General features: G+C 37.4%; 1 protein-coding gene and 2 long non-coding RNA genes across 3 annotated transcripts in view; 1 reads left to right on the top strand and 2 right to left on the bottom strand.

The window, feature by feature from the left end:
• The window catches only part of LOC309489940, a 275,593-nt gene that overhangs the window by 109,812 nt on the left and 140,557 nt on the right, over positions 1 to 25,224 (bottom strand). The window lies entirely within an intron of this gene.
• LOC309489938 lies at positions 6,492 to 8,523 on the bottom strand. Its single transcript, XR_014202572.1, has 3 exons — positions 8,119 to 8,523; positions 7,435 to 7,493; positions 6,492 to 7,039 (listed from the first exon to the last, which is right to left on the bottom strand). It is a non-coding gene; the product is annotated as an uncharacterized lncRNA (long non-coding RNA).
• spon1b (spondin 1b) overlaps positions 11,854 to 25,224 on the top strand; it is a 66,455-nt gene continuing 53,084 nt past the window's right edge. Inside the window, exons 1-3 of the mRNA XM_082158886.1 lie at positions 11,854 to 12,550; positions 13,840 to 13,946; positions 19,336 to 19,469. Of these exons, the coding sequence (XP_082015012.1) occupies positions 12,322 to 12,550; positions 13,840 to 13,946; positions 19,336 to 19,469 (470 nt within the window). The 5' untranslated portion in view covers positions 11,854 to 12,321. The remainder of the gene's footprint in view (positions 12,551 to 13,839; positions 13,947 to 19,335; positions 19,470 to 25,224) is intronic.

Genomic DNA, 25,224 nt, shown 5'->3' with positions numbered 1-25,224 from the left:
TATATTATTCTAAGCAAAAGTGTGATTGATAGTCAGTAAAACTAACTCTCTTAAAATATCTGGTAAAAGTTCTTGCCTTATCTGCACAGGCTTATGCAGTTAGTTAGAATTAATCAAATTGAATTTGAGTCATATTTCCTCTCCAAAGCACATTTAAATTCAAGAGATACGATTTGCTGTTCCAGTCATAATGGACTTTGATTGTATTCTGATGCTTGGAGTCACAAACACAAACCGAAACGAACGGGGGCAGCACGTCTACTTTCATTCAGAATATTAAATCTTTCTGAACACAATACTAAAAGCAGTGTCTGCAGACCTCGTTTTTTTTTTTTTTTTTTAACGTGTCATACAAAGTGGCTGTTTTAGCAAAAGGAAATGGCCTAAGCCCTCTCTTTTCAGATAAGAGAGGTAATTACAGTGGTTTGGACAAGGCCGGCACTGTCGGGCGATTTCAGAGCACAAAACGGGCAGATTAGAATACACACAAAAGTGCTACTGGGATTTCAGATTACAGGTGGTCTCGCACATAACCGCATTATTTGATGATGCATTGTTTCATGAAGTATTCTGACAGTGGAAAGAGCATGCCTGCATCCCATTCTTCTCTTCTGACACAATGTCCAAGATCTTTTATCATCGATTTTGGGTTTCAAAACCCCTGTTTTGGTTCTTTTAAATGGTTGGTAGCTGCTGCGTCCTTTCTTAAAATCAGCTTTCTGGAGGCAACGATATTTATTAGCTTTTAAACACTAATACGATGTTTAAATTACATCCAGAGCTCATTATTCTGACACATGGTGCATAAAGAGGGAATTTCTGAAGCGGTTTCCTCAGTGATTGCATGAGTACATTAAGCTCCAATTAAAACAGGAAGGCGAAATCTAGCGGTGTTCGCTATGACATCATTTGGACTCGATTTGCTCTGTACATCAGAAATCAACAAAAGAGGCTTGAATTTACAGCCCATTTTAAAACAATTAAACTGGATTTATGGGGCCTTTAAATTGCTTGCAGCTTTTTAAAGATGTTTTAGCAGCGCCATAAAAAGCACTCTCGCAAATAAGAAAAAATAACTTTGGCAGGGAAAAGCAGTATTAAGCTTTTTATTGGCTTGTCACGGTAGTTTCCTCGCACCCTTTTGTTGTTTTGTATTTAAAGAATAGTTTGCTCTCATGTTGTTCCAAAACTGTTTGACTTTATTTCTGTAATATTGCATGTAATGGAAGTGAATGAATCAAGTCAAGTCAAAATGATGTATTTACACTGTAAAAAAAAAGTTGCTGCCTTAAATTTTTTAAGTATAATCAACTTGAATGTAAGTCATTTCAACTTAAATTACATTAACTATTTTGCTTTAACTATAAGATTCAACTATTTTTTTTAAAGTCAGATTAAAGCAATGTAAAACCATGTCATAACTTGATTTAAATGAATTGGTGACTATGACTTGAATATAACAAATAGATTGCACAACGACGTTTAGATATTTTTATGATTTTTTTTTTTTGTGTGTGTCTTTTTATATCTTGACAGTGTCTGAAATTCACTTGAATTAAGAAAAGAATATATTTGGGTGATCGATCAATTATTTTTGGTCTGGCTCAGAATTACTCCAAAACTGTTTGTTTGAATGGAAACTTTGCTTGGAGTTAAAATCTGCTTATAGTTTAAAAACTACATTCATTTCTCATGGCATTTTTCATGAGTGCAGACAGTGTACTGAAATTACTTTTTAGACTAACTTTGATTAGAAATTTATTTTAAAGACTATTTAGAGAAGGCTCCATCCATTCACGATAGATCAAAAGAAAGTCGGCAGCATAAAGTAAAATAATGACATCTCTTTCTAAAATAGATGAATTTATCATTGTCAAAAGAATGTCATGCTTTGACCTCGGTGTTTGTTGTTGACAGTCTGAAATTATGATTTGGATGAGAAACAGCAGACATTGACCCTATCTGTCACTGCACATTTATGCCATGCATGGTTGCATGCTTGTACTGCAGTTTTACAAGGCCATCTGAGGAAATAATAATTTTATTTTTGGGGGGGGTTAGTGTCTAATGTAGTTTGTCAGGGCAAATACCACCATCTGTGACACAAATTGCACTAACCTTTTCCCAAAAGCTATTCTCATACATCCATGATTCACAGTTAACAAAATCTTTGAATATCATGCTATATCTTGCAAAATAACTGCAGGAATGTTTTCGACAAATAAAAAGTAGCATGCATGAATTACTTTGTACAGAAACCCTGAACCAAGGTTTCCTTCCAACTACCTTCCTTTTTTTTATAGTTCACTTTTTTGTTGTAAACAGCAAAGATTATTGAAATAGTTTTTACAAGAGCATTTCACATTTTATTCAGTGTGTTACTTGGACAGATACTCTGAATTTATGAGTGAAAATCGTTTCAAAGTAAATATATTTACTTAAGTAAATATAAAAATATTTATTTTATTTTTAAGAGATTAAAAAAAGCTCTGCAAAAAGTAGTGCTGTCAAATCGATTAATTGTGATTAATCGCATTTAACAGTTCATCTAAGTTTGTATATATATATATATATATATATATGTATATATGTATGTATATATATATATATATATGTGTGTGTGTGTGTGTGTGTGTGTGTGTGTGTGTGTGTGTGTGTGTGTGTGTGTGTGTGTGTGTGTGTGTGTGTGTGTGTGTGTATATATATATATAATATATAATATGTGTGTATAATATGTGTGTGTGTGTGTACGGGTAAAACTATACAGTATATACTTTTATGTTAGGTGCGATTTCATCCCGATTAATCGATTTGACATCACTAGCAAATAGCTAATTGGCTGAGAGTGACATGTAGGCTACTTATTATATAAATTTTATAAATAAAAAATATTACAACAAATATACATGAAAACAGCAAAACAGAAATGAAATAGACTGGAAGGCACTTAAAAATAACATTATTTTAGACAAAACATTTTTAACATTAGTACATGAATGCATTTCTCAATGCAATTCTTATTTTTAATACAATAGGCAGTGAATCCTTTCAAAAGGAAATGCTACTTTTGCTCTGAGACTGCTTAGGAACAAGCTTTGAAAGACTTTGAAAGGTCAAGGAGAATAAGTCTTTACAATATGAGACGAGACTCTTCTGTTCATTTTATTGAACTGAAATCTTGTCTCCAGGTTCTGAAAACTCCTTCAGTAATCTGTGCTCAAATATGTTCCAGTTGTCCGAGCTACATCTGCGCCATTTCCCAGACAGGAGGCTTCTACATGATATGCCAACTGAGGTAAGAGAAAACGCAGACCTCGCGGTCGTCCTTTACAGCTACACCTACTAATTATCAAGGGAAGGTTCCAGAATGGAGGGTGTTTCAGGAGAAATGGGCATATGGACTTTCTTTGCATCACTTGCCTCTAAGTCAATTAGAATGCTACTAAGAGAAAAAGTCCCCAGCACAGTACATTAGCTGCCAGTGATTTGAACATTTATCACTTTAGGACAAGAGGCCACTGCGCTTGCCTGCATAATGGTCCTTACCCTTTTGGGGGCCAAGAACAATGTTGTATGTACATAACCACCCCTGTGCTCATCTAGTGCAGGCAGTGAACGCTTTAAAGACAATAAAAGCCTGAAGTTCTTGCAGAGTAACATTGAGTAGTAGACAATGTGAGCTGGTTAGATGTTTCGATTTTTGTCTTCTCTCGCATAGGAAGATGGAAGCATGTTTCTGCTTCAGAATATAAAAAAAAAAGATCTATCAATCATGATTTTATTTAATGAAGTAATATTTATTCACAATTGCGACTCGATTTGTCATAAATGTGACTTTTTCGTAATTTAGATTTTTTCAAAATTGACACACAAGTGCAAATTTATATCTTTCATTTGTGTTTTTCTCACAATTACGAATTATTATTTTACATTTGCAACTATTTCTCACAATTACGACTACATGTCTCATTTGCAACTATTTCTCACAACTGCAAATTTATATCTCACATTTTCGACTATTTCTACCAATAACGACTACAGTTTTTCTCTCATTTGCAACTATTTCTCTCATTTGCGACTATTTCTCACAATTGCAAATTTATCTTACATTTGCGACTATTTCTCACAATTACGACTTTATCTCTCAATTGCTAATATATATCTCTCATTTGCAACTATTTCTCACAGTTGCAAATTTATATCTCACATTTGCGACTATTTCTACTAATTGCATATTTATCTTACATTTGCGACTATTTCTCACAATTACAACTATCTCTCATTTGCAACTATTTCTCACAACTGCAAATCTATATCTCACATTTACAACTGCTTCTCACAATTATGATTTTATATCTTACATTTGCAACTATTTCTCACAATTATGACTGAAGGGGGTGGATTGGAATCCACTGCTGCTTCAATGTATATGTAATGAGTGATTATAATCAAGGTATTAATCAATATTTTTCGTTCTAAATATCAAATGAGTTGAAGAACTTCTCTGGAGATTTTACTTTGTTATAGAAGATACCAGTGTGATTACTGAAATGTTCTTTTCATGTATTCTTTAATGTCAGTATTTGATATCTGTATGCAGTAACAGTGCTTTCTCATTTAACCCGGCTTCCATCTCATTTAACCCGGCTAAATTAAGGGACTATTTCTCAGTTAAAGCCTTACTTTCCAGTTAGACTAAAATGTAGCTCTTCTTGAGAAAGAACGCATTATCTTGATGTTTTGAGAGGACTTTCCTGTTTATAGTTAGAGCCTGGCCAAATCCAACCTTGGAAAAGCTGCGTGTTGGTGTGTGTGTTGGTGTGTGTGTTAGTCTTCTTGCTTACAGGTTAAGGAACCACTGGCATTATTGGAGATTGACGGAGTTGTCGTTCGGGACATGCTGGCACTCAGCAACCCAAATCTGAGACCTGGAAGGTCACGACGTGCCTAACTTCAGGGTCCGAGTGTCAGCTGCATAGTCTATGGAGATATGCTTCTGTCTATCTGTATATGTGTGGAAAATTACTATGTTTATCAATTTCTTAGCCAATCAGAATCATTCAACCTGTAAGCAATGACGTAGCTTAGACCTTGGAAATGGTATAACTGCTGTGATCTTTGTAACTGTAAGCGGGACGGCCTACGAACTCCTGTGTGAGGATTGAAGCTGACTTCTGCTGATGAAACTGCAAACTATCTTCAGTAAAACTTTTCTTCAATTTTTTATAATTCTGACTCCGGGTCTTCTTTCAAACATCTGGTCCTTGGGTCCTAAACTGTTAACCCCTAACAATATTTAAATATCCCATGACTAATTCTTACAGTTACGACTATATCTCATATTTATGATTATTTCTCCCAATTACAACTATATCTCACATTTGCAACTATTTTTACCAATTGTGAATTTATAGTTTACATTTGTGACTATTTCTTAACATTTTGACTGTATCTCACATTTGTGATTATTTCTCTCAATTACGACTATATCTCACCTTTGCGACTATTTCTCACAATTGTGACTGTATCTCACATTTGTGACTATGACCCGGTTTCACAGACAGGGCTTAGATTAAGCCAGGATTAGGCCTAAGTTCAATTAGGGCATTTAAGTAGCTTTTATAAATGTACCTTAGAAAAAAAAACATTACTGGTGTGCATCTTGAAACAAAACAATTGTACTTACATATTTTAAGATATGTCAGTGCAAGTTTCTTTCAGTTAAAACAGCTTAAACATGCATTTTAGTCTAAGACTAGCTTAAGCCTTGTCTGTGAAACTGGTGGTATACACTCATTATTATTAGGAACACCTGTTCAATTTCTCATTAATGCAATTATCTAATCAACCAATCACATGGCAGTTGCTTCAATGCATTTAGGGGTGTGGTCCTGGTCAAGACAATCTCCTGAACTCCAAACTGAATGTCAGAATGGGAAAGAAAGGTGATTTAAGCAATTTTGAGCATGGCATGGTTGTTGGTGCCAGACGGTATTTCACAATCTGCTCAGTTACTGGGATTTTCACGCACAACCATTTCTAGGGTTTACAAAGAATGGTGTGAAAAGGGAAAAACATCCAGTATGCGGCAGTCCTGTGGGCGAAAATGCCTTGTTGATGCTAGAGGTCAGAGGAGAATGGGCCGACTGATTCAAGCTGATAGAAGAGCAACTTTGACTGAAATAACCACTCGTTACAACCGAGGTATGCAGCAAAGCATTTGTGAAGCCACAACACGCACAACCTTGAGGCGGATGGGCTACAACAGCAGAAGACCCCACCGGGTACCACTCATCTCCACTACAAATAGGAAAAAGAGGCTACAATTTCGATCTCCATCAACTGCAAGATGCTATCCTATCAATATGGGCCAACATTTCTAAAGAAGGCTTTCAGCACCTTGTTGAATCAATGCCACGTAGAATTAAGGCAGTTCTGAAGGCGAAAGGGGGTCAAACACAGTATTAGTATGGTGTTCCTACACTCTAAAAACTCCTGGGTCAAAAATAACCCATAATGGGTTATTTTTGACCCAACTCCTGGGTTAAAAAGGGACCAACTAATTTATGGGTTATTTCAACTCAGAAAATTGGGTTATGCTTTTTGACCCACATTATGGGTTAAATACCTGACCCAAATGTTGGGTTTAAAAAACCCAACATCTGGGTAGAAATAACCCAAAAATTAGTTGGTCCCTTTTTAACCCAGGAGTTGGGTCAAAAATAACCTAACTTGGGTCACTATCCCAGTATGCCTTATTTCAGAAAATAAAACTTTGTTTTACATTATATTACACAGTTCAAACACTTTTACATTTTTATTGCATTAAATAAAAATCTATAAGAAAAAACACACACTTGGACATGTTTATTTTCATATTTATTTTAGGTCACACTGTAATAACAATATTAGAAATAAAAAATAGAAAAATAAACAACAATTCTCAGAAGAGCCTCAGGAATTTAAGCCAGGGGCCAACTTTGGGGACAAGATTTTTGATGGTGTCCTCATCAAAGAGAAGAAATGCCTCCTCATCTATCTGAAAGACAGAAAACAAGACAACATGAGTATTGTTAATAAGACAATTGTGAACCACTCACCAGACACTCTTTCATTATCAAGCTAACAAATAATCACTTTTAAGGTAATGCAGTGGCCCAAATTGCTAGTTAACTAATGTGGTTATTTTGCAGCATTAACATTACCCATTTTGTGTGAATGACATATTTTCTTTCATTAAAAAGTGTAATGACAGCCCATTCTTATGCATAACAGCTTGAAGACAAGGCACAATAATCTTTTAGGGTTGTACATACCCCACTGTCGAAGAAGTTGTGACTTTCACAAAATCTTGCACTGACACATTTAAGTCTTATTAAAAAAAAAAGTAGGTATAGAGAGATGATATAAGGGCAATAATAGTAAAATGCTCACCTCTAAAATTCTCTGTCAGCTCAGACAGCTGCCACTCAGTTAGCTTATCAGCGACAAAACTGTGGAGAAAACATAGCAATATAGAGGTTAGCAACAATTTGAAGACTTGACCCGCTTCTTTAACTCTACCTAACGTTACTTCAGCCAGTAGAGCACTGTATAATATGATAAGCACGGCACAGCTGGTAAACATAACTCAACTATTGTGTTGCCTCGTCGCTCTGTAGCCGCTGCTATGGGGCTCGAACACAGGACGAGAAGCGCCGCGTCGCGTCTAGGACAACTCGAGGTATCGCTCACCGGACGTGCACTCTCTCAAGGGGCTCGCGAAGCGCAGCGCCGCGTCTTTAAAATTCGAACACATTATTCTCTATGAGTGTAACGGACGGACACACACACACACACACACACACCGGCGGTCTGTCCGCGGCACCCAGCAACGGCTCAGGACCGTGTTCAAAATCGCGTCCGCTTGTGCGATAACGTTACCTCGAGTTGTCCTAGACCTAGATGTTGTCGTGATAGCCGCGGCTACATGCCAACCACAGAATTACCACGGCTAACGCTAGTCTCAACGTAGCAACGTATTTATTTTTATTTTTTTAGCAAATGGTGCTAAACTAGCAACAGGGACATGGACACAGAAAAGTTAACATTACATCAACACTGAAAATACTCTCTTACCTTGAATATAGATGAAGTTGCACCGATGAAGCACAGGCCAAAACGGATCGAGCGCGAAGCGACGGTTATTTCAAACGACTGTTGTGAGAAAATTCCAGAACAACTGCGAGAGAGAGAGAGAGAGAGAGAGAGAGAGAGAGAGAGAGAGAGAGAGAGAGAGAGAGAGAGAGAGAGAGAGAGAGAGAGAGAGAAAGCCAACACTATAACCCAGAACATGGGTTACTCTTTGAAAAATAACCCAGAAACCCAAACAACCCATGAATTGGGTCAAAATATTAGCCCTATAACCCAGAAAATGGTGACTCTCTGAAAAAATAACCCATAATTTTAACCCAACACAAATAACCCAGAAAATGGGTTGAAGAAATAACCCAGGAGTTTTTAGAGTGTAATAATCCTTTAGGTGAGTGTATGTCACATGTATGATTATTTCTCACAATTTTGAATATATCTCACAATTGTGACTTTATTTCTCATAATTGTGACTACAAAATACAGAATTAAAAGCTTTTTTAGCACTTTTCAGACAGCTGTCAGTCATAGGCAGAAACTTCTCCTGAGTCTGCATCATTTGGGATTATAGTAGTGGCTTCAACATGAAAACAAGCACCGCAGCCTTATAATGTGTTATTCATAATGCTGAGAACTGACTAAATCACTTTGACTTGAAAAGCACTGTGTGGCTTTTAGCTCTGCAGGTCCACTCCTGCCTTGGTCTCCAGCTGTCTTAAAGTCTGCTGACGCAGCATGTGATTAACATATACATGAGAGGTGTTTCACACCTGAGCTTTTAAACAGCATTTCTCTGTGCCGCATGTGGCCAAAACAAATTTTCTATCAGAATAGAGTTGAGTCTATCAGAATTGCAGCTTTACAATTCACTGTGATGTCTTTATAAACAGAAACATCATATGATGTGTGCCGACTGCCGATGCACTCGATGACCTCGTTGGATATCAGGACTGTCATGGAACTTAAAAGAGAGCTTCCTGGCAACCTCAACCATTTCCTTAAGTAGTAAAAGCTGTCTCCGTGAGACATTAAATTGCCATCTGGCTTAATCACCGATAGGTTTGAGTCAAGTCAGTGTTACCAAACTGACATCTGGACGCAAAGCAGTTTCATACTTAAAGGAATAGTTCACCCAAAGAAAATATATTTTCACCCTCATGTCTTTCTAAACCATATGCTGTTATTTTGTTATATACTGTATATTACACATACATATCGAAAAGAGCAGCATAATGAGTAAAATATCTCAAAATATCACCTTTTTGTGAAATGTATATATACACTAAGACTAAAAAATTGTGAACTATCCCTTTAAGATGACTAGCATATTTAAACTTTGTCAGCAGTCACACCGCAGACAAAGTCTATGATTTGTCTGGTTGAGCTGAAATTTTTCACTTCCTTCTCTATATTTAACTAACTCTTAAATTGCTGAACTTTGTCCTTGGATTCTGTGGGCGAAAAACAGGACGAAACGAGGAAAAAAGGAAAGAAACGTCAGTCCGCTTGCCATTCCCCATCCGTATACCTCCTCTAAACTTTCTTTTCTCATTTCTCTCCAGAGTTTCACAGCCTGTGCCAAAGATGAACTGAAGCATTAACAAGCTCAAATGCTGCTGGTGTGTTTCTCTCACACAAGCCCTGAGCTTTAGGCCAATACTAGGCCAATACAGCCAAACAAACCTTCTGCCATATTTCACAGCCCCTTGAGTTGTCGCAACCCCAGGCAGATCAATAGGTCGGGTGACAAGATCACACACAGTGAATGTGTGAGGTGCCAAACTAACAACTCGGCCTAGAAGGTCATCCTCCTATAGTCATTTATGAGCAGATTTGGTCTTTGTATTGTTAGAAAGGACTTTGGTTTGCCCTTTTAGTGAATCATGCTGTTTTGTCCTTCAGTGAGAGATAATCAAAGGTGGTTTTGGTAGGGAAAAATTACAATAAAAAAAGGTCCAAGGCACACAAAGCATTTATTTAAGTGGATTTTTCATATTTTTTTTCCCCTATATTTTTTCTATTTTCTATTATGAAATATCCAGGAAAATACAGGCTTTTTAATAAACCTAAAAAGAAAAATTTGGATATCAGAAATGATCGATGCAAAGAGGGTGTATTTTAAGCTGACTCTTTTCTATACATTAAAATAACCACATTTGTAAGCTACTGTATTTAAATGGTGTGTTGAAGTATGGGAAACCATTTTCATTAATTATTAGGGCAATTCCAGTGCAGTCAGTCAGGATGCATTAATGACATCTGCTGGTGTGTTTCTCTAACTTCCTTCTGAACAGACAGATTTGCAGCGTCCAAAAGTAATTATTGTAGATTAGTGATTCTTATGGGTCAGGGCCTGCTGGGGGCCCTCAACAAATTTTCAAGGGGGCCACAAAATGATTTAAAATGAGGGGGGAAAAACTGTCTTGGCCTTGTATAAAAATAATATGCTGAGACCAAATTTGTGCAAACTCAAAAATTATGTTGGTAAAATATATATTTACAAATTGCACCAACTTGCTAATGATATCTGAGTCCAAATCAGCGATTTCAAGGTTAGACTGCTGTTACAGCACTGTTACACTCCCATTCAACACTAATGTAAGTTTCCTGTCAAGAATTATTTAAGCAAATAGGCCTGTACATTTTTAGAAATGTAATATATCAGTATTCAGTATTACAATGTACACTGTAAAAACGAACAAGTTCATTCATAGCACTGTAAAATATTGCAAGGAATGTACCAAATTTTATTTTAATTTCTAACACACACACACACACACACAAAATTGTATTCAGAATTTTACTGTGAGATCTACAGAGCCCCTAAAGGAACATGGAAAAAAATAAAGGAAACAAAATATGAGATGGGAGGTAAAACTATGTCAATATGCTTTTGTTTTCTCCCAAGAAACTTTGCATTCACTTGCAAAATGTTGTGCGTTCCCTCAAGAAACTTTGCCTTCGCTCGTAAAGAACTCAAAAGTTTTGCCAGCAAATGCAAAGTTTCTCAGTGGAACGCAAAGCTTCTGCAAGGGAACGCAAAAGCATTGAAATACTGTATGTTTTTTCCTTCCATCTCATATTTTTTCCAGCATCACCATGTCCCTTTAAGGCTCCATATTTCAATGCAGGCTAGATTCTTTATTTTCATAACTTAAACAGTAACTCAGAAATATACAGATTTTAATTTTCATAATTTCAAAATGAGTTCACACTGACTTTTAGAAGTCGAAGCATCAGTGTTTGTTTTCTCGCCCCATGATCGTTCGGAGCGGGTTTCTCTCACTATTGTGAAAGGGAAAACCCGAAATGGAGCTGGAGCAGAGCGATACAGAGCGCTTTTGAGCAGGGAGAGGAAATCACTCCGTTCCACTCATATATGTTATTCCAGTCCGGGTTTCAGTCTGAATTTTGGCCAATTTTGTCTGAAAAATAAATTACCCTATAATATTTACTTTTATAGAACTGTTGTAGGTACATTAACTTTATGTTGTAGTATCGTAGACAAGCACGGTTGTGATTGCATACAGATATTCAGTACATCAACACTTTGTGATAGCCTACTGCTTTCTTATATTAAAACACACAAAAAAAGTAAGTTGGACCGGAAATAAACAGTTAATTCCCCGCATTAAAAATATGTGCCCCCAAATCATTCTCTTGCATAAACAACCATAACAGACGGAGGAGTTCCCAAAATCATCCTCCATGTCTCCTTAGTGCGCAGCTCCCTGTGATTCTTTTCTCCTGCTGCTGCAGCTCGCGGCTGTTCAAACATTCGCGATCTCTCTCTCCTCACAGCGTCTCACCAAGAATGTCAGCCGTCTATGTCTAGGTTTTGTTTAAAGTCTGAATCTTTTCTCTTTAAGCCTGAGCTCGGTTATCAAGGAGACCATATAGGTATTTCTCAGTGTGAATATCCTTTGAGTAAAGTCAACATCTGAGTCTTCTGTCTCCGCGCTCGCCAATCTCGCGCACCGCGGACACGGGACTATCAACCGTCCGCAATCTCCTCAGTGGGAATGGATACAGTGTCTTTGCTCTTTTTTTATTCGTGAATGGACCCCAAAATAGACAAGACTGGTCGATTTATGTGTCTGTTTGCTTTGGCCGTCTTTTCCAGTTCTTTGACTGCGTTTACTTGCTGGTACTAGATTGCAAACTTGTGTTTGGACAGCCAAAGAAGGGGAAATGATGGACAAAGACGGACTGGTTGTGCTGTTAGTTTTCTTAAATGTCTTTTTCGTCCACACGGATGCGTTCAGAAGAGATACCTCAGAGAGACCGTCGAGAGCCGAGGGTGGTTTCTGTCGGATCTTGAGGACGCAGACGCGGGGCGCTCGGAGAGAAGGACACAACGAGTTTCGCCTCAGAGTTGAAGGAGACCCAGCAACTTACCAACCCGGGAGCACTTACAGAGGTTAGAAGTCACAAAATGTGCTTTTACTCCCAACTTAAAAGGCTTTTAATGCAAACCTGTCCAAAAAACAGCATGTGTGGAGTTTGTAAAAATCGATGCGTAAAGCGTCTTCTTTAGTGCATCTTCTGCATGTAAACCAAGTTTGGCTGACACAAAAAAAACTGAACAGTGTTTTATGTGGTGGTGGATATGTGTGATTATTGAAAAAGTTTAGACAACCTGCTTTTTGCAGCAAGAAAACCTATGTTTACCAAAGAGGACATTTGGATAGGGGAGAATGGGATTTTAGTAACACGTTTTGTTTAAACGTCTATAACGTTGTGTTTGTGTGTGTGTTTGGTGTCTCAAATTTCGATTTAATATTCACATACTTGTCTGCTACAAATTGAAGTAGGTTACACATGTACAATATACAACTTAACTGTTCATTTGTGTCAAAGTATCAAGAGTCCAGTAGATACAACAAATCACACTGTAACACTAATAAAAAACATGATATTATGAGCATGAATTATTGTGGAAATCACATGTGTTAAAAAAAAATCACTACTGTTTCATTTCAAACATTTTAATTCCTATTCAAACCAACAACATTATATTATAAATATAGAAATACATTAAACCTAAGTTAGTTACAACTTGTCAAAACAAGACAATCTGCTGATTCAGATGATGCCAATTCTGCCATTTAACATCCATTATTATGATTTCTAACCAAATTATAAGAAGGCATTATACTTTCAGAATGTTTTTCTTTTAAATCCTTTGTTTTCACTCACTTTACAACTTTTACTGTCACATTAGGAGGATAATGGTCATTTATGGCCTCATTTCTAAACTGTTACAAACCTACCCAGTCTCCCCTACAAGTGATGAACTGTTAGACAACATTGTGACTGATTTGAAGAACTATTTGCAGTATAACCTGGTGTATATTTTAATGTATCCACAATAATTTACCTGTCAGGATAAGTTTAATATTGGTTTCAACATCAAAACGCCCCATAACCTGATATTTACTGCCATTTGGATTCATGTAAGTGGCCTTCATTAAGCAGCAGATGCCTTTTTATGAGGGTTTTATGCCCGGCGTGTTTGTACATGCATATGGATTCACTGCTCCATGTGAAAAGCACTCGCACATCCCACACACACTTACACGCAAACGTACAGTACGTGCCAAATGCTAGAGCAGTTTGCGACTTGCCCTGGCACACTGTTGAGATCTGACCTACTGTTAAGCTCATTTCTGGTACCTCTGACCTATATTTTGTTCTCTCTCTCTCCAGTCAGTTTGTATGCCTCCAGCCCATCTTACTTTCGTGGCTTTACCCTCATTGCTCTGAAAGAAGGAAGGGAGGGCGTCACTCCTGACGATTACGCCGGCACTTTCAAGGTGAGGGATTGCAGTGACCCCGTATAACTGCCTTGAACTGTGGCAGTCAAAGATGACAGTCTAATTGCAGTCTCTGCGAAATGATTTGCAGTTTATGTCAGGGTTGCATCTTCGTGTCTGTATTTAGACGTGGTACGGTTTAGGAAGAAAGCGACCATTAACCCTTTGACGCATGAAATATATTAAATAATAAAAAAACACATTTGATTACAAAACAAGAATACATTTTTTTTTTTTTCACAAATAGATATGTATTTTGAAATAAATACAGTGCAAAGAGGATTTCTTTTTTTTTTGTCATAAATAAAAAATATTTACTTAAAGAGGAAAGTCCTATGGAATTATCGGTTGAATCGTCCCTTAGTTAAAGTCGGCATGAAACGAAAGGTGCAATAGTCTTTTCTTCCCTATTGTGAGTAACATATATCAGAGTTAAACAGCTTCTCAAACAAGAAAATAATGTTGGGCGGGACTTGATTTTGTCCATTGAGAATTGATTGGATGGTTGTGGTTTGCTATTGCTTGTGATGTCATGCGAGTGACTGGTTGTCCCGCCCTCGTGCCAGTAAACACGTCATCAGAGAAGAGAAGACACTGCAAGAGAGAGAATTTATTTCGATTAAAGATTATGACACATGAATAAAAAAAATTAAAAAACGTAATGATGTGCACAGATAATACTGCAATATTCCATAAAAAAACAAGAATTGTCCATTTTGATTTCATGGGGACTTTTTTGAAAATGGCTGTAGTGGATGTCATACATCAGAGGGTTAAAAGTGTGTTCACATTAGCAACATTTCTGTTCATTTTCATAGGCAAAAAGGTACATTATCCATTGTCTATAGTGTAATGATGTATGAAGCACCACTCAAACAGAAGTCACTTTCTGTTTGTCATCGCAGCGAATCCTCTCTGACCAATTCGAAAAATGTATCGGGAAATCTCTTGCCCTCACACAAAATTTCCAGACGCATGGATTCCTATTGAAATGACTCGATTTCACCCACAAAAATTTGCTGAATGATAGTAAATGTGACCATGTACTGTTTTAAGGATTTCAAATCCATCTTTTGCCAGAGAGCAAAGCTGAAGTTGACTCAGACATTGTTGCTCCTCATTGGTAATGCACTGACCGTCTCACAGCCGTGTCCTCTCTGAAAGACAGGACCCCTATCATTTAGTACTCTCCACATCAAGCCGTAGTGCTTCCCAAACTGAAGCGGGAAGGCTGTTAGCGCGGCATCTCTCCCCCTAGATCTCATTAACTGTGGTTGCCGCTTTACACTCCTTACCGCTGTGTTTTTCAGCGCTCAAATTGCCTGGCGGATGTTAGCAGACGTCCTCTGTTGAGGTCTTTAACTGGGGAGTCTTTCGTCTTGACAGACTAAATTGAATGAACGAAAAAACACAATAAAGGCAACTACAAAAAGACAAAATGACAAAAAGCTGTGGTTTTGTCCTAAACGTTTATGAAGCAATGACACATAATGATGCTGGAGATGTTGAAAAGGAGAAATCTTTTTAAAATCTAGTTCAAAGAGTTTTTAGAAATGTGTTCTTTCTATTCTTTTTGGTTTAATTCATTTTTGAGATTTGATTTTTACTATTGACTAAAAAGTTGCTTTCAAGCACATTGTTCTTGGTATTTTTGTTATTTAATTATTCTAATTTTGTTTTACATTTATTGTGAATCCTGCATTTATCAATGATTATCATGAAGTTTTCTTAGAGATACACTGTTTGACCTTGCTCAAAATAATACTAACACATTGTAAATATATAGTGAAGCACAACACTTTAATTATTTACATACGTGTAGGTTACGTGTTTCCTCCAGCGGCTCATTCACAGTAAATGCTTCTCCACACGAACTCAGTCTCTGCATGTGCTGTTTGTTTGTGTTTTTGTAACATGCATTTGGGAACGCTTATAAAGTCTTGATGCGCTTTGTGTGTCGTAGTGAAACACTGTTATCATTTACATGCATGGAGAGCGTCTCAGCAGCTCGGTTAACAAACTCCATCTCTGCATATGCTATGAGTTTGGGTCGTTTATAACGTTCATCTGGAAACACAACGTGTGCCATTTTACCAGACGTAAATCATTTATAATCCAATGCCAACTGCCAACACAGGAGAACACATCAATATGTTTCTAAATATGCAAATTGTTGTGTATCGCGATTTCAACATAAAAGTTTAAACCCTCACTCTTGAGTTTTGATGTCCAAATGTTCTTGTTCAAGTAATTAACGTGGCTTTAGAAATTATATCGTACAGAAGTGACCAAATAATAAAGATTAAGTGGACATTTGAATTCAATGTTGTTTGTCCAGTATTAAACAAGGATTTGATAATGCTAAAGTGTAACAACAACAATCACCAGGCCTTTGGTGCCCTCTGCAGACATTTGTTATAATACATAATGTACATAAGTTGATAATGTTTATATTATGTGTATTACATTTATGTATTTTAACAGTGTTGTTCAATAAAACCAAATTATTACTTGCTTTTTATACTTTATTTGAACCAGTTATTATTGCCTCATTGTTATATATGTATGCATGTATGTGTGTGTGTGTGTGTGTGTGTGTGTGTGTGTGTGTGTGTGTGTGTGTGTGTGTGTGTGTGTGTGTGTGTGTGTGTGTGTGTGTGTGTGTGTGTGTGTGTGTGTATTTTAAGTAATTTTAAACGCTATTGTTCACTTAGGTCTATTTTTATTACCACAAAAAAGATCAGCTTATTACTCGATTAATCGTCAAAATAATCGACCGATTACTCGATTACCAAAATAATCGTTAGTGGCAGCCTTAGATTAGTTTTTAAATGCACCTGCATTGTTTTGCATTTTGTTACTTTCAGTCAAATTAAACAATTTTTCCAGTTATATATTTAGTTATTGAAGATTTCTTAAAAATAGTGTTAAAATATTGTCTCATTCACAGTATCATGTATCGTCTTGTGAGCTAAGTGTAATTTCCCAACAATAAAATTGTGGCCAGTGAATATGCTGATTAGTGACTTTGGAAAACCACAAGCCACAGTGGCTTGTGAGAAAAAAACTTTTTAATTTAAAATGTTCATCATTCAAGTTGTGTATTCCAGTCATTGCCTTTTTTGAACTGATAGATCAAAAATGAGCTTCATCTCAATGACCCTTATCTGTTATCGAATATTTATGTATACAATAATATATTGTGTGATATAATGTCTGAGAAAAACATTAACATGTCCTCTATAGTATAATGACACCATTTATAACATGGGAATCTATTTTTACGAGCCCAAGTTTAGCAGGGAGCATGACCCATTTATTAGGGTGCTGTTGTGTAATGTAATTTTTGCCCATTGAAAATGATTGCAAACACATTTGCTTGGTGAAATCTATAAGAAGTTCATTCTACTTTAGTAATTTGATCAATGACCCTGACCATGACCTGCATTATCTGCAGAATAAAATGTTTCTGTATGTTTTCCTTACTACGATTTGTAACATTTAGGTGTTTTAGATGTTACCTCATTCCTAGATGTTTGCTACCCATGTCTGCCTTTCAAAATATTCATATTCATCAGTCATCTTGACAGTTCATAATATACAATGCTGTTGCACTTTTCAAGCAAACACAAATTGACAAACAACTCTCGGGCCAAACCAGCGTGGTTGAAATAAACATCGCGACATTTCGCCATCCGTTTCGCTTAATCTCTCCAAGGAACCCCCTGGAAGATGAAACATCCTCAATTCCTTCAGGAGACGTGGTTATTCACTGCGTGCGAGAGAGACAGACTGAAAAGAGGCTGAGTTTAAAAGAGCAAACAGAAAACGGCTTTCACTGTCTCTCAGGAGCAGGGCCACACAGCCTCGCCAGGAGCCACAATTAAAACAAATGCCTCTCCTCTGTTTCCTACAACTTTCCCCCAGCTGGTTCGCAGCATTTCTGAGACAGCCACTTAAAGCCCCTTTTTTTACCCAGGAAACAATGCACCCGGCTGCTTGGCCCGCATGGCCTCTTTTAAAATAAACACTAGGAGAGCGGCCGTTGCACAGTCCTACAGCAAAAGCATGTCTTTACAAAGTTTAGCCTAGTTTCCCTATCAATTCAGAAGTTTCCGGTTCACTGTTTTGTTTTTCAGTCTGAACATGGTTGCGTCAAGGTTGCTTGAGATGCCAAAAATCGCAGCTTTTGCTTCGCGGAAATGAAGGATAGAACCAGAGGGTAATGTGTGCAGCTTTGGGGTTTGCATGAGAGTGTGTGTGAAAGAGTGGGAAGTGGAAATGGAGAGAACGAGAGATGGAGTGAGAAAGAGGGAGGAAGAACTTAATGCACCACGAGCATGGATTTTACTCTTCGATGGACATTTGGCAGCGATTTCGTTTTGAAACATGCAAACAAAATTGTACTTTTCCATTCCCAGTGGAATTTTCCATCACTTGGATAATGTGATTTTACAAACAGTAGGAGCAATATAGATCTGGAAGACTTTTGTGTCTGTGTTTTTACTTATAGGTACAAAAATTTGCAAAAGTATGTATATGACAGGTATTGAAGAGGGGAGAAAGAAGTCTTACTTATTTTTTTTATATTTATTTATTTATTTATTATGGTATTTCAATGCAAAAACCTGCATCTTATTTACTAACCTCTCGAAATCTAAATTAACCAGACGTTGTGAGTATTTAAATTTGCTGTCATTTAAAAAAAAAAAAATAGCATAAAACCATTCACCATTTTCTTTTTAAATAAGGCTTAATATATCACTTCTTTTCACAAAACTCAGCTCTATTTGCTTTCCGCAATTAACTTTCCGCTATCACTGCCTGGGGAAAGCAAATAATTAAACAATTTGATTAAAAATGGATGTTTAAATTACATTTTTAGTCATCATGGAAAAAGTAATTCATCAAATTATGATCAAATGACATAGAAGAGCGTTATAATCAGGCATATATTCAACATTTTGAAAAGCCAAATCATGTGCATGGATTGCAGTGGTGCATTTTTCTAATTTAAAAGTTGCCTCATTCTCATTCAGAATGTTGCCTCATGGGTTAACATGAGCTCTATTGTTAAGTAGCACAGAACCATCAATTACATATTTGTCTTCTGCACTCAAAGATGTTTAAAGAGCTGTCATGTACAGTTAGTCATCTTGGCCCACAGATGAAATTTGATCCTATAGTCATCCCTGAGCTCATTTACGGTACTAATCTGCTGTCTTGTTGGGAAACTGTTGCGTCATTAGTCTAAAAAACCCCGAAATCAATCAGACTCTTGCTGTTTTTGTTTTTAATTATTTCCTTAGCTGCCAAATGAGTAGCTCCCCCTAAAATTCAAATGATTTACTCATTCTCATGTGTTGTTTCATTGTTCTGTGTTCCACAGTTAATCGATGAAAGTGACACGCAGTTCATGACTAACTGCCCTCCGGCTGTCACAGAGAGCATTCCCAGAAGACGCACAAGGATACAGGTGTTCTGGACAGCGCCACCTTCTGGCAGTGGCTGTGTCACTCTCAAGTGAGTTATTACGTATTGTTTGTCTTTTATTTTTACAATTATCCTGGGCTTGGATAGCAATAAATAAGTGAGAATCCATTAAATTGGGCTGATAAATGAACGTCCGTAGTACTGAATTGATATATTGTTGAAGGAAAAGGAAAACAGAGAAAACAGGGTACAATCTGGGCCTTTATGCCGAGTTTAGTGTCCGGAAAACAATACTGATTCTAAGCACTTGTCTCATTTAGTCAGTGTTTTATCAGTCACCTTCTTGGAAAGTATTGAAAAAGGAAAACAAAGTCTTTTTCGATCATATTTGAAGCTGAGTAAACAGAAATAAATTTAGGACCATTGATCGAAGATGTGTTTATGATTGATTGATGTTGGGCGGTTATTGTATCGCCCTTGAGAGTTCCCAACATCTATTGTAGGCTGCGGATCAAAGTCGATTATGAAAATTAAGAACTTTTAAAAAACGTTACGTATTCTGAGCTTTCAAACAACATCCTCCCACTTGAGTTTCCTTTGCATACAGCAAGCGCACAAGCACACATGGTCTTCAACCAAACAAAATACTGTATGAATGATCCGTCAGTGTTGTGGTGTCAGTGTTTCCACTCCACCCCCTCATGCTTTCATGCCATATTTGTATTTTTATCTCTCTTTCACCCAGTCCTTTTGAGGTCATAAACAACTTTAAGTGCATTTGATGCCTTAAAGACATATGAAAGTCTCTCTCTCGCTTTAGCTGTACATGGTGCGATGCATTAATGGTGCATTTATGCATTTTTTCACATTATGGGTGCCTACCCTCAAAAAGCTTTCCAACAACTATGACTTTCTAGAAGTCTCTCTATGCCACTCTGACCTGTTGACACCTGGTCTGAACCAGTGAGGTCTATAATACCTGGAGAAAGCCTTACATTAGGTCATGGACACTCAATCAAACATTAGTTTCGGAGCCAATCACATGAGCCCTTAAAGGGCTTCAAATATGGTAAATGGAAACTCGAACTCAAAGAGTTCTGTTCTCGCATGTCATGCAAGCAGGTTAGAGGTTTCGCAAGAACCGATGAATGTTGTTCTCGCTTGTCATTCAAGCACGTTTGAGGTTTCGCAAGAACCTGGGAGGTTTGTTCTTGCACGTCAAGCAATTACGCCCGTGTGATCGTGTCTCTTCAGGAGACTTTGATTAAACCGTTCGAATCATATGGATTACTTTTACAGTGTCTTTATGAACTTTTTGAACAGTTTTCAAAGTTTTGGTGGAACGGACTTTCAATGCAGGGACAGAAATAATCTTCATCTGTGTCAGATGTGAATATGAATGAAAGTCTTATGGGTTTGTAATGATGCGAGGGTCAGTAATTGATAACTTTACATTTTTGGGTGAACTTACAACACAATCTCAAGGCAATTCGTAACTATATTACGTTTTGTTGAATTGGCGGCTAATTCGTATGAAGTTGTACAATCTCATTCGTAGGTTTTCATACAATCAGTCACTGTTATGTTTAGCAGGATCATGCTTACTTTTTCAAAAAAAAAACGTTTTCATCATATCATATGAATTCATACAAAATCGCCATCCAATAATATAGTTAAATCTTTCCATGAGATTGGGGTGGAACGAACCCTTTAAACCCTTTGTTTTAGCACAGTTGAGTAGGCAGACCTTATTTTAAATACCCTCAAAATCTGGTTTCAACTGGTTTGCAGGTGCTTTGTGAATAAAAAAAGATTTCCATTTAGAATAATGCATGCAAAGGTGATACAACTGCTTAAGTGAGCCCCAAAATGTGTTTTTACTTGAGCAAGGCAAACTTTAATCAGCTTGTGTAGAAAATGTGAAATGAAATTGATGTAGAGACAATTAAAACCTTGTCAGTGGGAGTATATGAGCTATCGTCCTCCTGGCAGTTATCTCATTCTCCTCTTTCTGTCACGTACTCATTCATCCCTTTTGTCCTGTCTCTCTCCCCCTGTCCTTTCTTCTGTCCTTTTTTTTTTTTTTTACTTCTTAAAAATAATCTTTCCTCCACCTCACTCAGAACCCACATCACCTACCAAGGTCTCATTTGTGTCCTTTTACTAACTCAAGGAAATATTATTGTAGCTTTTAATTTATCCATCTGTCCTATTAGGGCAGGGATGTCTTTTTTTTTTTCTTATAAACATTTGCTGGGAAGCATCTGCTGTGCCAGTGTGGTGGATCTGCTGTCACTTTGCTTTGGCATGTCAGAACCGTGGAGACATCGCACCTTGTAGCACCGGGCCGAATGCCAGATCTCAGGCTCGAAGCACAACTGGCAACGGCGGCAAATGAACATCAAATAAAAGTGCAATTACTTCTGGAATCCCTCCAGCACTTTTCTAGTGAAATGTCAAACAGACCAGGGATTGGAAGGAAGTTTTGATCTGGATTTTGTTTCCTTTGATTCTTTGGTGCCATCAAGCTGCGGAAGGCAGATAAGATGCAGCATTTGTGATGGTTTTGTTGACAAGCTTTGGGACTCTGGAGATAAATGACGTTCAGGTGTTTAAATGAGATGATCAATACCAATTAACAACAGAGGGGACATCTTAAGACGTTTTGAGAAGAATGGATCAAGTCTTGAGCAGTCACACGTTGACCACTGTTGAGACTCTTTCACACCAAACATGAATATTCATTTTTGGTGTCGCAAACGCAAACGCACTGCAACTTTTACTCCCCATATTAGAGTAGAATCCTGAAAATGCCTCTAAAGCCTGGTTCACACGGGACGATTTTAAAACTGTCGGCCGATTTTCCAAACCTGAGAGACCCCACACACGGGGATAAAAAATCACGGGTCTAACAGTTTTGGTCGTACAGTGTGTGGTGCGCAGCCACACGGCAAAATCAACACATCACACACAAACCGATTTGACTCCCGAGCATTCCCAGATCAGACGGGAAATCGCGCAAAATACCTCGAGATCAAACGTGACTTCAGAGTAAACAATCATGGCGGACGAAGAGGATGCAGTGGCAATAGTTTGTAGTTTGTTTTTAACCGAAAAAAAACGTTATCAAAAGAAAAAGCGATGATCTCTGACGTCCACCGGACTTTCTGGTGCGCCATGCCGCCGGCTGTTTTGATTATATTTCCCGGTGTTTCCTTGCCGCCTCGTCACCTCGCTTTCTGATTGGCTACACTCCACAGTCCACAGGCTGCGTGCTCGGGGGACACCACACACGAGAAGAAATCGGGCCAAATAAATCCAACATGTTGGATATCCCCGATTTGAGATCGCAGCGGTCCCGACGTCCTTCCGAGCAGACGAAAGCAGCCTTAACACACCACACACGGCAGGAATATCTGATCAGATTATTTTACGATAATCGGAGCATCCTTTAAGATTGTCGGAAGGGGTGAATCGGGGCTAAAATCGGCCTAATTATGCTGCCGTGTGAACCAGGCTTAACTAAAATGTTTGTAGTTCATGAACCATTTTAAATACAGACATAGCCTGTGATTAGCAAGTTGTCACATAAATATTCTACAACCACCCATAGACAATTTATTGCCATCAATATTGTTTTGTGTCTATTTTGCACGTATTTCTACATCTGCTTCCTCAATCAACATTCTTGCGCAACATTTTTACATCTTGTTCCTTTTTATCAATTACCTTTTTAATAAATAAAAACAATAAAAACTAATTTTATTTATTTATTAATTAATTTAAAGGTGCAGTAAGCGATTTCTGAGAGTCATTGTTGAACATGGTTGATATTTGAATTCAACCCAAACAAACCCATCGCTTTCTTCATCGCTCCGTCCCTAAAATGCATGATCACGCAATGCAAGAGTGGATGTTTCTTATAATAGCAGAAGCGAAACAAAATAAAGCTTTGTGAAAAATAAAGCGAAGATGACGAACGAACGACAAGGAAGAACAAAAAAATTATATACAGTACACTATATAAGCAATCATTGTTAGTCGCCAGCAGCACACACTCAAAACCAATTGTACTCACGTATGGAGCAGAAACAACGCAACCTCCGCCTCCGTTTGAAGGCCTTCCCGCTTAGCTCGCTCCAGCATTGTAAAGCTTTTCTAATAATAACGCAATTTCTAAAGCTCTTGCCTGATCATAATCATTCTTTTTCCATTGATATTCCTCTGACCTTTTTTCTTTTGTAATGTATCTCAGCCATCTCTCTTTCATCAGCCACTCTTTCATTCCACTTGCTCACTCTCTCTCCTACCCTATCATGAGGGTATACGCCCTCCTACTGCTGATTGGCTACAAGTGTGTTGTGGTGCTCGGTCCAATCCAATCTCAACAGCATTTTTTTCAGAAATCGCTTACTGCACCTTTAATGAATAAATAACATATTATTTATTATTATTATATACACACTTATTTAAATTTTTATATTTTTTGTAGTTAATGCATTAATGTATCCTTTTTAAGATTAAACATTTGTAAGTCAGTTTTAACAAATTAGATTATACTTCAAAAACATAATTTTAAACAATATTTTAGTACAATAATTCAATAGAAAAAGATAATTTTTGCTGCTTTAGAAAAAGATAATTTTTGCTGCTTTAGAAAAAGATTTTTTTTGCTGCTTTAGAAAAAGATAATTTTTGTACCCCCCCCCCCCCCCACACACACACACACACACACACACACAAAAAAAAACGTATTTGTTGGTGATTCACTTTTCTTTTTTCACATCAATTGTTTTGTAAGGATTTGACATTTTCTTTGTCAAACAAGGCACTACTCAGCTATAATTATTTAATTTAACTTCAGTAATGCAAAAACATTTTATGATTTGATCCCACTTGCTTTATTTATTTTTGCTACGAACCTAACAACAAAATTTGTTGGCAATTAATTTTCTTTCGCATCGCTTTTTCTGTGAAAGAGCCTTGAAGCGGAACCGCATTCAAACAATCTTTCTTTGTCAAAAAGGATGTTCCTAAATTTCTCAAAAAGCACTTTGCAAAGCCCAAATGAGCCCAGAATCCATCATATTGGAGACATCTTCACGTTTTTATAAGGCCAGCACCACATTTTCTTGTAAACCACCCACATAAAACATGTGGGATTATTCTCAGGAGGGCAGAGCATTATGGACAGTTCTACCACATGTCATGTCCTTGACTGACAGCAATGGCAATAGGCTCTAGTGGGACAGTACCAGGACTCACCATTGATATTTCGATATAAACCGAGTGTGGTTAGGTCTCTAGGGTACTCCATCAGCAGCAGGTTTAAAGAAGACTCAAACCTTCACCCACCTTCTGAACATGGACTGTACTCTTGAATACATTTGCTTTTTCTCTTACTCTTGTTACACATATAGTAGATGTCTCTGTATGGCTTCATTTTACAGTTTTTTACGATTGCTATGACAGATTTTTCTATACTTTTAACAATTTTCCAAAACTCTTAACACAGTTAGCACTACATCCGTCTGTGTAAGCTATACTATTAACACATTTCTTGTTGCTTTAACACAAAATGCATGCAATTAACACAAATTTAAAATGCTTAAACTTCTTTTACACACAAGCTCAAACAAGAAAAAAACAATGGATTTTTACTGCCAAATTTACCAATGCTTTAAAGGAGAACTCTGTAACTCTAGCGAACTCTAGTCACTTCTTCGCTGATTTTCCCTTTTGTTGTCGCATGTTTTCCCCACGAGCTCCCCCTACAGCTGTGGGGGGGCGTATATTTCACAACACAGTCGTAAAAAACTCACTTGCGGCGGCCTCCTCCCCCTCG

Source organism: Leuciscus leuciscus, assembly GCF_965113295.1.
Source record: "Leuciscus leuciscus genome assembly, chromosome: 25".
Lineage (NCBI taxonomy): Eukaryota > Metazoa > Chordata > Actinopteri > Cypriniformes > Leuciscidae > Leuciscus > Leuciscus leuciscus.
Note: the sequence above shows the minus strand (reverse complement) of the source record. Positions and strands in the feature narration are given on the sequence as shown.